Source organism: Epinephelus fuscoguttatus, linkage group LG4 (genome assembly GCF_011397635.1).
Source record: "Epinephelus fuscoguttatus linkage group LG4, E.fuscoguttatus.final_Chr_v1".
Classification (NCBI taxonomy): Eukaryota; Metazoa; Chordata; class Actinopteri; order Perciformes; family Serranidae; genus Epinephelus; species Epinephelus fuscoguttatus.
The window spans coordinates 5,640,669-5,654,517 of NC_064755.1; the positions used below are offsets into that span (position 1 = coordinate 5,640,669).

Here is a 13,849-nt window from a genome sequence, read left to right on the forward strand (position 1 = left end):
TGTAACCCAAATAATAAACAGATGAAAAGTGAAAGCATGCCCCCCATCCAACTACTCTGGCTCAGGTTATAATGAAATATGTCTGAATGAGATTCACGCTTCATTGCTGAGGATGTGAAACAAGCCAGAACATATCAAACAGGCTTTTCAGACAGTTTAACAACACCCTGCAGACGGCCTGCCTGACACACGGCTGACACCAACTATAAATTCAACACTATAATAAATATCTGTCTTATCTGAGTGTGACGTCTTACCAATCAATCGTATGTCCCTTGAAATACAATACTGTATGTAACATTAAAGGCCCTGAAAAGATATTCTCTCAATCAGCGGTGGGTTCCTACATAAACACATTACTCCTTGTGTTTCTCAACTAGAAAAGGTGACGTCTCAGAATCAGAATTCAGCAACATTTGAATCAAGGCTAATAGCAGTGGCTTATGTTACCACTGTCTAGTGCTGCATGATTAATCTAATCGCAATCGCGATGTCAGGCTGTGCAATTACATAACCGCACAAAAGGCTGCGATTTGCGATTTAATGTAAATAAATGTTAACATGTGTGCCTGTGAACGTGACTACCTCTCCTGTAGTGTGTGGAGTTTGTTGACATTACGCCCACAAGTTATCCTGGTGTGTGCAGCATGTATGGTCAGGTTAATGCCCGGTGTGCAGCAGTGACCAACAAAGACACTGAAGAAGAGCATGAGCATGACCATGAACAGGCTGAGTTGGTGGTGAAAGAAACGCAACGTCTATTATATGGCGATACTTTGGATTCAGGTACGGCGACGTGGAACAAAAAGACGTGCTGTGGAAAACTTTAAAGGTTATAGTCGCCCCGTCCCACAGTAACATGACCAATCTATATCAGCATTTGAGACAGCACAGAGAAAAGTAGGGAGAATGCATGCAAGAGAAAGCCAAGCCATGTAACGTTAAAGACAAAGAGACAACTGAAAGTCGCCAGAGCCTCATAAAACAACAAAGCACAATTACGCAAACATTTGTAAGTGTCACGCCATACGACAAGACCTCAAAGAGACACAGGGAAATCATGGACTCCATAACAAACTATATGATAACAAATGAAAAACTGAGCAATTTTGCTCGGGTTCGTCCCACTTGACATGCTGCTGTGTTGTGTTACGGCCTATTCACTTGCTGGAATTTGTCATTTACGTGACAACGCCTGAACGCAACACAGGCAATTGTGTGTGTGTGTGTTTGTGTGTGTGTGTGTACGGTGCCATGATGCGCTGCTGTGCGAGCAGCATGTTTGACTGTGCATAACAGCAGTCTGTTGATGGTCAGTTACACTGAATCAAGCAAGATGACTCATGATACCATTTATTTATTACATTTTATTTTAATTATATTGTAATCTCAATCGCAAATCACAATATTGTCCACCAAAATCACAATCATACATTTTTCTCAAATCATGCAGCACTACCAACGTCAGTCAAATTTGATCAAACCACATGCACCATATCAACCACATTAGCTGAGTTTTTGTGTATTAACCATATTAAATACATTTGTAGGATGTTTTTTGGTACATTAACATTGACTGTTGCTTATTATATTGTGAATGTTTAATGTAACCAAGAAAAACTTAATGATTCGAAATCAAGTTGTGCTTCAAAATAAAAGCACCAGTTGTTTCGCTTTGATTTATTTAATTTTAACAGTTCTTTATGTAACTTTGTTACAACAATACTTAACTTTATTATGGCAGTAGCTACTTTATTTAACTTTATTGTAACTGTAGTTCATTTAATAATTTTGTATTTTAGTAGTCTACAGTACTTTAGATGAGATCTTAAAACATTGTTATATATATATTGGTATTGTGATATAGCTTATAAATATCATGATATTCTTTTTTAAGCCATATCGTCCGGTCCTAATATTTACTACAAGCACAATAGCATTTCAGTCACACTACCTGCTATGCAACTGTGATTGTGAACAGTGAACAGCAGAAGTTGTTTTTTTTTTATAGTGAAAGGCTCTGTGTTTTCTTCTGTCAGCTCCTCTGTTCAGGTCAGCAGTAAAATTTGTGCTTCAGTGAACATAGAGTTACATTAAAACTGTGTGTTTCTTAGTTACACACACACACACACACATAGACACACACAGACGTGCACGCCCCTTAAGTCTAGTTGAGCAGTCTTTGCTTGTCTTCACTAGTTTCTTTGTGAAGACTTTGTTCATTGTGGCACCCAGCTGCTCCCCACTGGCACCACAAGATACTGATGCTGCTCTTGTGCTTTAGCCCTCTGCATGTGTGTGTGTGTGAGTGTGTGCGTGCGTGTGTGTGTGCGTGTATGTGTGCGTGCGTGCAAAGCTATCACAAGGCATCCGGCACCCACGGCCATGCTTTGATTGAACAAACACGATACAGCATTTCTGACACGCAGAGGCCCAAGTTCTGCACACATACACACACACACACACACACATACATACACACACACACACATACACACACACACACACACACACATACATACACACACACACACACATGGATGGAGCGCAATGAGCATCAGCAGAAGTAGACAGAGAGGGAGAGGCAGTGAGGAGAGGGCTGGACATGAGAGGGCGGACAGAAAAAGAACAGAGGGACAGGATGAGAGACAGTGACAGACACATGGAAAAATAAAAAATGACAGGATGTACTGTGGAAACATCATTTTTTTGTCCTGCAGTGGCCACACACAAAGTGAATATGCAGGACATTCACACTAAAACTCCCGCAGCATGGAACTGTCAGCGACGTCTGCCTCTGTAAGAAATGCAAAGTGTAATCCAACTCCTCTTCTAACATTTTCTGCCTCTACAAAGCTCACGTGGAATCCAAGATTCTGAACTTAAGAAAAAAGAAAGTTATCTTAACTGGATTTAAAACTTCTTTTCGGTCATGTGAAAAGGTATCCTTTCTCCCTTTTCAGCAGGCCTTGTTTTCCAACTAAGGAGTTGGCAGCTTGTTGTGAGGCTGCAGCTTTTATTTGTTAGGATTCATGGCCAGTAGCAAAGTTGTAATAAACTGGAATTCCACTTTAATAAGACATTAATGCTAGTGGCTTTGGGAGACTGTTGCTGGTGCTGTAAGCTAAATGCTAATGTCAGCATGCTAACATTCTTACAATGACAATACTGACATGCCGAAGCTAAGTTGGTAAAATGTTGTCGGTAAAATGTAATGTGTTGGAATGCTATCATTGCTAATTAGCACTAAACACAAAGGGGATGTCATTAGTTTTGCAGATATTTTTAATATTTTTATTTTTTTAAAGTATTTTTAAAGTATTTGGCTGATTAAACATTTTAAAAAAGCTATTAAAGAATATGAGAGTATGTCATGCAATTCAATATCAATTCAGTTTCATTTATAAACCCCAATATCAGAGATCACAGTTTGCCTCAGAGGGCTTTACAACATAAGACATTAAAAACACCCACCCAAAAACACCGTTTAACGGGGAAAAATGGGCCATGTTACCTCTGTTACCAAAGTGTATGCACTCCTTCCAAAAACAAAACTACAAGTTCACAGTGTCTAGGTATGCGAGTGGAGGTATTGTATCAAGGTCTGTAAGATTGCAACCTGTCCCAAAAAAATGAACAGGGCATGACATCAACTTGAAATTCTCCATGGTGGCACCAGGGGAAAAGCTAAGGGATCATCAAAGTTATTAATCCTGAGGGGAACATGAATGTCCAGTAAATTTCATGGCAATCCATCCAATAATTGTTGAGACATTTCACACAAAACCACGAACATCAACCTCATGGTGGAATGAAAAGTCGGGAACATTAAAGTCAGTTGACTAATCTTCTGGGGGCCATGAATGTCTCTACAGACATTATGGTAATCCGTCCATTAGTTGCTGAGATATTTCTTTCTCCACCAAAGTGGTGAACCAATTGCTCAACCAACCAACATTGCAGATAAAAACAAGACAGTGTGCAGTTCTACAAAACAGTCACTGTCTTTCTTTGTCTGTTCTGACTAAAGTGTTCTGGACACAGAGGGGCTCAGATACAGTATATATCCAAGTAGATACAGTATATATCCAAGTAGCACTAGATAAGAGTCCTGCATGGGTCCAGTTTTGCAAACCTATACCTGCATGCACCTGAACCCAAATGTTACCTTAATTATCTTTAAGTCAAACCTGGGCCTGTCCCAACCCATGTGTATACTGTAAGTCCTGCGACTCGTCCCGTGATTAAACCCATTGACCTTACACCTTTTTGTGTAATTTACTGTCTAGTGTTGTCACGATACCAAAATCTTTGTTTCGGTACCAATTTCGGTACTTTTCGATACTCTTTGGTACTTTTCCTAAGGAAAAGTCCTTTTGGATACAAACCTTTAGAACAATAAATAGTAGGGGTGTAATGGTACCAATAAAATCATGGTTCGGTAAGTACCTCGGTATGGACGTCACGGTTTGGTAACTCAAATGTTCCACCAAGTTTGTGTTGTCTCGTGTTGTCTCCCTTTGCAAGACAAACCTTCTCTTGTCTTTTTTCACGTGCGCCAGCTGCGGATGTTGATACAGGTGTTGTCATACACACCACTTGCGCAATCTGTGCTCCAGTAGGAACAAGGAAGGCGTTTGTGTGCATAAATGAGTAAAATAAATTAACTAAATTAATGAATTGAATCAATTTCAAAGTACCAGTATTTTCCAAATGCAGTATAGTACTGTTTGGAATACTCTAGTACCGCGGTACTATTTTCGTTCCGGTATACCTTGCAACACTAGTACTGTCCCATTTAGATGTGCAAAGCACTTGCTTAGTCAGCTCCCTCTTGCTGCTGATGTGGTTGCAAACTGACACAAAAATAGTCAATTTCAGATTAGATCAGGCGGAAGCTGCTGCCTAGGTTGGGCTCATGTGATTATATTTGTTTTCATTGCTGCCCACCTGCCTGCCTGCATGTAGTTCATTTATACCTGAGCTCATACCATACATACTAGGCTCAAGGGCGCTCAGGAAAGAGCTGCACTCTCTATTTCCTTTAGTCTGATTCTCCAGCTGGTTCAGGGATCACTATGTCTCTGAGCTTAAATCTCCACCACCTGAATCTCAACATCAGTTGTGCGTCTGGTGTCTAAAAGAGCTGTTTTAACATTGACAGGTTGATGCTTAGTTGGTGTAGTTATAAGATACAGTGACTGATGTTACACACATGCAAACACACCCAAATCCAACATATCCGATGTGGAGTGGTGGTGTTTTGCTTTGGTCATGTTACGATGGCAACTGACAGCGGTCTACATTTCTGTCAGCTGTGTGTGTGTGTGTGTGTGTGTGTGGTTTGTAACAGCTGCAGGGCTTCGTTCGGCTGGCAGGAGGAATGGTAGGCATCCATTCTGAGCATTCCTGAGGGCCAAACACTTTCACCTCAGGAAACCACTCCAACACCACACACACACTCACTGCTTTCTGATGAACACACAGAATGACTGAAACACCAGCTTTTCAGGAACAAATGGATGACCATGCATTTTTTCTTTTGTGTAGCTGGCTGCAAAAGTTGTAACAGGCAGTAGACTCAAGAGAAGCTTTGTGTGAATTCTTCTGTCTACCCAGATGTCTGTTGTTCCTCTCTGTAAGTCTGTCTGTCCATCTGCTGTCTCTTTCTGTCTTGTCCTGCTTGCTATAAACTCTGTTGAGCTTAAAGATGGTTCACATCAAATATATTTTCTGAGGGACTTTTTTTCAACAAAGTCAAATGTATTGATTTAAACAACACAACAGTCCATCCATTTGCCTTTCTGAGGAGTCTGTGGCTGCCTGGTAGCATTTGTCCTGTGAAACTTTTTCTGATGCACCATTTATTTAACTGTATTCCACTTTCTTAGCTGATAGATGTTCTTTACATAAATAAAAAATATTGATGCTGGGGTGTCGGTGGCTTAGTGGTAGAGCAGGCGCCCCATGTACAAGGCTGTTGCCGCAACGGCCCGGGTTTGACTCCAGCCTGTGGCCCTTTGCTTCCATATTTAATGGATCCAGTGTGGACAGAGAGCATCGGATGTAATGCGATGCAGCGTGATAGTCTGTCGCTCACATCTAATTAGGATACGATGTCAGGTTAGCTAGGTAGCTAACATAACGCTACATTAACAGAGAGCCTACTACACAGATAACAACAAACTTACAAAGCATACAGTGATATTAGCACAACACTGACCAGCAACACTCTGTGTCCAGCCAATCTGCTCCCACACATGGGCTTTTCTGTCTTTGTTGTGACAGTAGTCTAGCTAAAGAAGCGGTGTCTGTGTCACCAGCACCTTTTATGAAAAGAGAGATTTCAAAGTAGAAACGCTTGGAGTGGCCACACAAAAAAGCCGCAGCGCTTTGGAAAGAAAAAAAAAAGAAGAAGAAAAAACCCTGGATTTTCTCCAGGCGGCTGCATGCAGCTGTATGCATCTCCCCTCATTGTGAAAAAAACACCATGTGGACAGAAGCCTTATGAATGTCGCCAACATGATGGCAGAATACATAGCAGGGTTTTCCCTACCATTCTCAGCCTTGGGCTGAGGTGTCATTTTCACTGAAGGGGGTGTCCAAAATCCTCTTTATGTCCCCTCACATTTTCAAAAACATGTTTTTTTAAACTACAGATATTGTGCTTAGTACGCCACTGTTTGGCCAGCTGTCAGATTCTGGTGAGAATGTGAACTTAGCTGCTGATTTTGCTCTAATACACCCGTATGGAGAAAAGCCACAGAGAAGTAGCATATTTGATATATGTAGTACTCTATTGGCAGAATTTAGCATGATGACCAACTTAATTTTTTCCCAGACCTTATTTTTTTAAATGTAGGAATTGGGATTCAAATCGCAATGTTTTTTTTTTCCTGTGAAAGAGCCCCAGACCCCACTGTTTTTTGTGGCCCACCCACCTCTCAAACCAAAGTTACACCCATGAACTTGGCCACAGTGTCTATGCTGAATGAATATGAAAGAAAAATTATGCTGAGACAAGTTTTACGACCATTTCTGGTCACACTGCCTCTGTTCTCTGCTCACTGTGTCTCTCTCTCTCACACACACACACACAATTCATTTTCCAAATTTAATGTCTGAATTCTTTTTTAAAGTTAAAAGTTCATTGCTCATATAAGATGACAGATGGTGTTTGCCTCCTTACCTCTGCTTTCCAAACTCTTCTGGACCGTCTGCTTTCTGCAGTGACCCCAGAATAACCTGAAAATAAACTCATTGTTCTCTTCCTGTCTGTCCTCACATGATACCAAGAGAGAATTCGAGCAGAAAGACTGAGTGTGTGTTCAGTGGTGTACTCAAACATGCATCTCACACTTTCCCAACAATGTGAGATGGTGAGGCACTACGCCTGGCCTGCATCTGTCTCACAGACTCTCACCACCCAAACACTAACTCATTTTGTACAGGTGGAGGATAATAAATTGCATAGTTGTATTACCGCCCATGGAAAAAGGTATGTGTTTGTATTTAGGGGAGTTCCTTTTGGGTTCCTTAGTGGCGTTGTATGGGTTGTGTGTCATTTGTGCTGCTGATGGGGATGTCTTCTCTCCCTCATGTTAAGAAATTTCTTTATTTTACAGTTTCAGTTCCTTCTTATGCAGTCATTTCTGATATTAATAACCATGTAACAATGCAATATGTTGTTCAGATGCTTTTAAAATTTAAGAAGTTTTGAGTTTTCCCAGTAAAAGCCAACAGTCCTGCAGATATGGAAACAGGCATTCCCAAATGTTAACTAGATTAACAATTATCATGTCTGATTCTCTCCTCTCCTCTCCTCTCCTCTCCTCTCCTCTCCTCTCCTCTTCTCACAACTCACTTTCCTCCCTATCCCTTTCTCTTCATCAATTCATCTCCTCTGCTGCCCTTCATTTGTCCTCCACCCCTCCCAGTGTGTGGTAAATTTCATCAGTGAGCTTCAGGAGCAGATGTGCAGGTTTCAGGAGGAGATCAGCACTCGTATCCAGGAGAAACGGGCCCTAGAGGAGAGGGAGGCCCAGCAGGGGGAGCCCGGAGGCAGCCAAGCCCAGGGCCACGGCCCTCAGGTCGGGTTAGCCAGCTCAGACCTGAGCCTGTCTGGCTCTGACGCCCGGATGTACAATGGAGGACTGAATGTACACGTAGGGAGACTTGATGGATGAACTCATCTTCCCCTTCTCCCCCATCATTTCTTTTCCTCTTCTCTCCTCCCTTTTTAACCAGTCCACACACCACCCGGTATTTGGATATTTCCACAGAATCAAACTAACAACCTCTCTTGTGGTGTGTCTGCAGATTGTGTGTGTGCACTGCAGGATGCCGGGGTCATGCTTTATTCTGGTTCTTGCAGACATGGAGACTCTGATTGATTTTCCAAATACTTTCATACATTTGAGGGGTTATTAAGGCTGCTGAAGCTTAGTCAGCAACAATATGGTAAAAAAAAAAAAAAAAGGAACCCTACAATTAGGGATGCACCGATTTATCTGCTAAACATCGATATCTATGATATTCTGCCTGCACTTGTTGATTGCTATAAGCAATATGATGACATTCACCAATGACAGTGACTGATGTTTTTTGTCATGTCACATAAATTTTGCATGCTAAAAGCAGGATTTACTAACTGTGTCCTGTCGTCCAGGGGACAATAGAAAACATATTTGGGACAAACAGAGATCTCGCCCCACAGACAAAAGGATGCAATAAACTTAATATCAGTGCTTCAGGGGATGCACCCTAGCTGGAACTAACGGATAACAGAGGATGTAACAATTGTAACAACAAGTAACAATAGCATTAACATGGCAATAACAATCATTTACTGTCTCTGTTATATGGCATCTGATCTCATCCTGTTCTCCCAATGTACAGCCATTGTCAGCCACAGTTCAAGTAGCTGCTAACTGCTATCAGCTACTTTTTAAATCTCCTGTGGTGGGTCGCACGCATAACATGTTCTCAAAACGTCACGCACGTGCCACCCATGGTCCCATCCTGCTGTTTTTTTGTTTTTACCCAGATGTTGTGTCGGTGCTGTTATTACCTCAGATGATGCCTTAAAGGCGGGACAACTCTGTCCCTCCTTTTCGCAACTGTACCTTTTATACAGAACAGCGAAGTGGCATAGCGGCGTGAAATTCCTGCCTTAGAAAGGCAGTGTAAAAGGGGCTATTGAGTTACATTATGATGCATTTAAGCTATATTCAATGGATTTAAACATACTTTATTTCAAACATTTAAAAAATAAGAAGGTAATGAAATTTCATCCCAAACTCTGTCAGTAAAAATGAGTATTGGTCGAAGGCAAATTATAATATTACAATGTTATGTTCAATGTAATTTTGTAAAATTGAGTTTTCAGCAAGAAACTAGGGTAAATAGAGCTATTTGAAGGATGTTTTTACAGCAATATAAAACAAGTGTTAGAGAGGGAATTATGATAAATAGTAACATATGTAGTAAAAATGCTGTTTTTTAAAAGATGTTTTTCATGGGAAATAAAGTTATATTAAAAGATGTTTTATAAATTAGTGTGATTGAATTTGCCCTAGTTCAAAGGTTATGTAATGAAGGGCTAAATAACTATTAAAGAGTTGTTATTTATTCCCCATTTTGTGCCAGGGAAACAAAGAAATATACACTTTAAAAAAAATGTTATTTTAAACATCAGTATCAGTCCACAATTTCATCACTGGTGCATCCCTACTTACAATAGCAACATACTCATAGCTATTGTAGGGTTGTAAGACCTATTGTTACTCCTCAAGTCTTTGAAGCATTTGTAAAAAGAAACATTTTGTCTTTATAAATCTTTTACATTGGGTTGTGGAGCAGGCATTGTGTTGTTATTTGATTTGATGTGGTTTGCTTGCATGACAGTGGTTCCTCCCTCTACTAACAAAGTTTACATCTGTCTGTTTCCTCCTACACTGACCAGGTGGATGGGTCGTGTTACTGTTCCTATAATGATATTTACTGCTGTACAAGGTTTCCTTTGGACAGTGTCAGTGTTCAGCTGACAGATGGGCAGCCTGGGCAGCTTTCAGTCTTGTTCTGGGTCCTCAGGTTCATCCTCTTCCTGGTTGTTGATAACTGCACGCTGTGGTATCTGTTTCAGGAGGATCATGTTTCCCATATTAACCACTGTACTGTTAAGTCCCTGGGTCCTTTATAACTGCACTGAATGCGAACCTGATGTTTGAATACCCTCCTGTTTATATGTTGGCATGTGTACAGTTCAATGATGATTTTAACTTTGAGATGGGTTTCACATAATTTTCAGATTTATTAGTTTTCAGAAATGTCACAACACTTTTGGCTTTGAAAAAGATGTATGAAGTAAAAGAAAGCTGTGTTTTGTTTTGTTCTTCTGCAGGATTTGCTTTTAGAAGTGAAGCAGCTGAAGAGCAAAGTGGAGGAACTGGAGGGAGAGAAGGGCCAGTATGAGAGGAAACTAAGAGCCACCAAGGTACTCACATATTGCATAGTGACCTCACATCTTTGTGATCAGCCAACCTGAACTGGTTTAACATACAAACATATAGGACATATGTTGTGTGCTCTGCAGCGGAGTTGTAGGAGAAATATATTTTCACTATGAGTTAGTGTTACAGATTCCAGCGGTCTGTATGGAAGAGTGACAGAGTTGAAAATGTGCAATGTACTGTACATAGAGAAATGTTAATAAGAACAGCTGCAGGGTTCATTTGGTCTCATTATATCAGATCTTTATCATAGTCACGTGCTGTGCCTATAGCCCGCATGGCTACAATCATTACAACAACATATATAAAACTGAAAAGAACATTTTGGTATGATGTGAGTAAAGCAACCTTACCCTAACCATTTGGAAATGGGAAAGGGACTACAATCAAAATGCTGAAATAAAAAAAAAACAAAAACGAGCTGCATATCCCTAATAAATTACATTCTTGAACACAAAACTTTATTTTGACATCTTTATTTGAGATTACAGGCGTAACATATGTCAATAGATGATATAATGCTCCCACTACAGAATCCTTACAGCACTGCTCACACCATGTATACTGCAAGAATGTGCAGAACGGCAAAGTAGCACATCTTAATAGGTAGCACATATCAACAGAACACCTGCAGCTCTATGTATTGCGATCTTAAATGTATTTCGATATGCTGAGTATCGGGATAACATATATTGCAATATATTGCAATAAAATACCTTTTTTCAACTGCAAATTATGTCCCCAAAGGTTATCTTTATCTTTTTAGATAAAACAAATGTTGACAAAGTTTTCAATCTGTTCATCTCACTTCATCATCCCACACGTCATTTTTATTGCAACAAAATGTATCTAGTGGACTGAAAAATACATTGATTGTATTATTTTAGTGGGCTACCAAAAGTTTGATTTGTATCTGTAATATTTAGTATTTATATAATAAAAAAAATATATACTCGCTGTGCATGTAGCTATACAATATTGTCACACAAAAAGATCATGATGTTGTATTGAATTTCTCCCCCACCCCTAATGTTTGGTAGAATTTTTTTTTTTTTTTTTTTTTTAACCATGGAAAACTAAATTCTTTTTGGCAGAAATTCAATAATTTCTGCATTGTATGCCAAATTTGCCATCCATTAGCTGAGATAATTTAATAAGAGCTTCAACCTTTGCTGCTGTTACTTAGCACCACAGAAGTGGCGGCACTCCAAGATGACGTAGCACACAAAGCAGTCACTGCATGTATCATGTCATGCAAACTAGATTCCTCCAGAAAAAAGTAATTTCTTGGCCATTTATGTGTAACTGGTTTTCTAATCTGTTGTATATACTTATGCCTTTAAATGTCAAAGATTGTTTAGGGAATGTATCATTTTAAATGCAGAGCAGCTGTATGAAGGGGGGCAACACAACACCGTAGGCTATTTTAAAGAATTCAGTGAAAGACTGATTTCAGGATTATAAGTTTAAAATTGCAGTAAGTCATTTTTGGCTTCATGATGATGGACCAACAGGGTTCAAGAGGTTAATATCTTTTGATTAAAAAAAGCATTCCTCTCCTAACACATTGTTTGTTATTGCAAACTGCCATTGCTTTCTCTGTGCTTACAGTGCTTCCTTCCTCCTCTCCCTCTTCCACTCTGTATCCTCTCTCCTTCTCTATTAACCCCTCTCCTCTCTGCTGCTTGCTCTCTCCACTTTTTTCCGCTCTTCTTTTCTTTCTCCTCATCTCTAAATCGCCACCCATCATTACCCTCTTCCTGTGTCTCTGCTTTCTCTAGCTCTCTATCTCTTACTCTCTTCATGTGTGTTACCAGTCGCTCATGACCCAGCTGTCCAGCCTCAAGCTGACTGTGGAGCACACGCAGCTGGAGAAGCAGCACTGGGAGGAGCGCTGGCGCAGCGCACAGGTGCCTCCCCTTCCTCCTCCTCTTCTGCCTCTTGTCTTCTTGCTTGTCACTTCTGTGTTTGTTCCTTGCCTCTGATTAGTGCCGGGTCCTTTAGCTAACACTCTGCCTCCCACTGTCTTCCTCTTTTTCTACCTCTTCCCCACCTGTACTCTCCTTTGCTTCTCCACTTCCTCCATTTCTTCGTAGTTTCCTTATTTTGCGCTTGCAGCTCCTCTTTTCTTCATCCTCCTGATCCTCCTTGTGTTGTTGGTCTTGTGATGTGTTGCTCAACTTCAATCACAAATATTCAAGTGAGAAGGAATGGGAGACAGACAGACAGAGGGAAAAAGATAAGTGGTAGAACATTCTGATTTTGACAAGGTATGCAGTATGTGTTCACATGGTAGTGTGAAGAAGAGGAAAAAAGGGACATCCATGCTGCTCCTGCTGACTTTCTCTTTCTTTCTGTTTTCTTCATGAGTTTGCATGGATGATGTAAGTCTATGATTATGATGTGTATACAGTTGTTTGTGATCATGCATATCACCCCGGCCCAGTCACCAGAAGAAAACGTTGGGATTGTAGGTTTCTGCAAACCACAAAAGGTTACATTTGCACATGTCATGTGTATCATATTAACATTTGATAAGGGATGTAGTATGTAAGCTGACCTTGTCATCAGCAGGAGGAGGGGATGGTGAATGGTGTGTCACCCTGGCAACACACCTGCCAAGCTGCAGAACGCTTTTAGAGACTAACAAACAACAAACCTGGTTGTGATTTAGCAAGATATTGCTGTGTTTCCAGCGGCTTTTTGGACACCAAATGTTGGTGTTCTGTAGCAACCATTTGCAGTTTTTCCAGCTGTTTTTCTTTTTTTAGGACCAAAACCAGACCTCACTGCTTTTCCAGTATATACTGTGGCCCAAATACTAATGTTTTTTTTTTTTAACCACGAACCTGCCAGGATTGTGCCCCCCAAATGGGGTATTTTAGGCCAACACATTATAATTTCCGAACAATAACCAGGTTTCAATCCACTACATGGTAACGTGTTAACATTTTTTCTGACGATTGGGTCGATCACCCATATTAGATCATTATTGCCCGTCTATCAAAGTGTGCGCATAAAGCTGCACCAGGCAGTTTTTCAGTATGAGGGCCTCAGCAGGCAGTGAAGTGACCATTGACAGATGCTGTTCAAAGTGGACGAATTTAATCATAATTTTTGTAGACTTGTTCATTGTAGATTTTGTAGACCCTACAGTTCATTTTTTAGGAACATACAGGAAACAAACTAATACCATAACTCAGCCCACTTCACTACTCTGTCTTGCTTTTATTGTAGGCTTCTAGGCATCTTTGGCGTCATGGCTTTTATTGTTAGGCAGCTGGAGGAGGTGTTAATTTGGGTTTATAGCATACCCCCAATGTAAACATGCATGCCTG

General features: G+C 40.4%; 1 protein-coding gene across 8 annotated transcripts in view; it reads left to right on the top strand.

Moving 5' to 3' along the window:
• Positions 1-13,849, top strand: part of ppfibp2b (PPFIA binding protein 2b) — a 144,325-nt gene that overhangs the window by 94,491 nt on the left and 35,985 nt on the right. For 7 of the 8 annotated variants that reach the window (XM_049574417.1, XM_049574409.1, XM_049574410.1 and 4 more), the window contains 2 exons: positions 7,938-8,165; positions 10,403-10,495. In XM_049574417.1, the coding sequence (XP_049430374.1) occupies positions 7,938-8,165; positions 10,403-10,495 (321 nt within the window). The remainder of the gene's footprint in view (positions 1-7,937; positions 8,166-10,402; positions 10,496-13,849) is intronic. The other variant, XM_049574412.1, reaches the window with a different exon arrangement.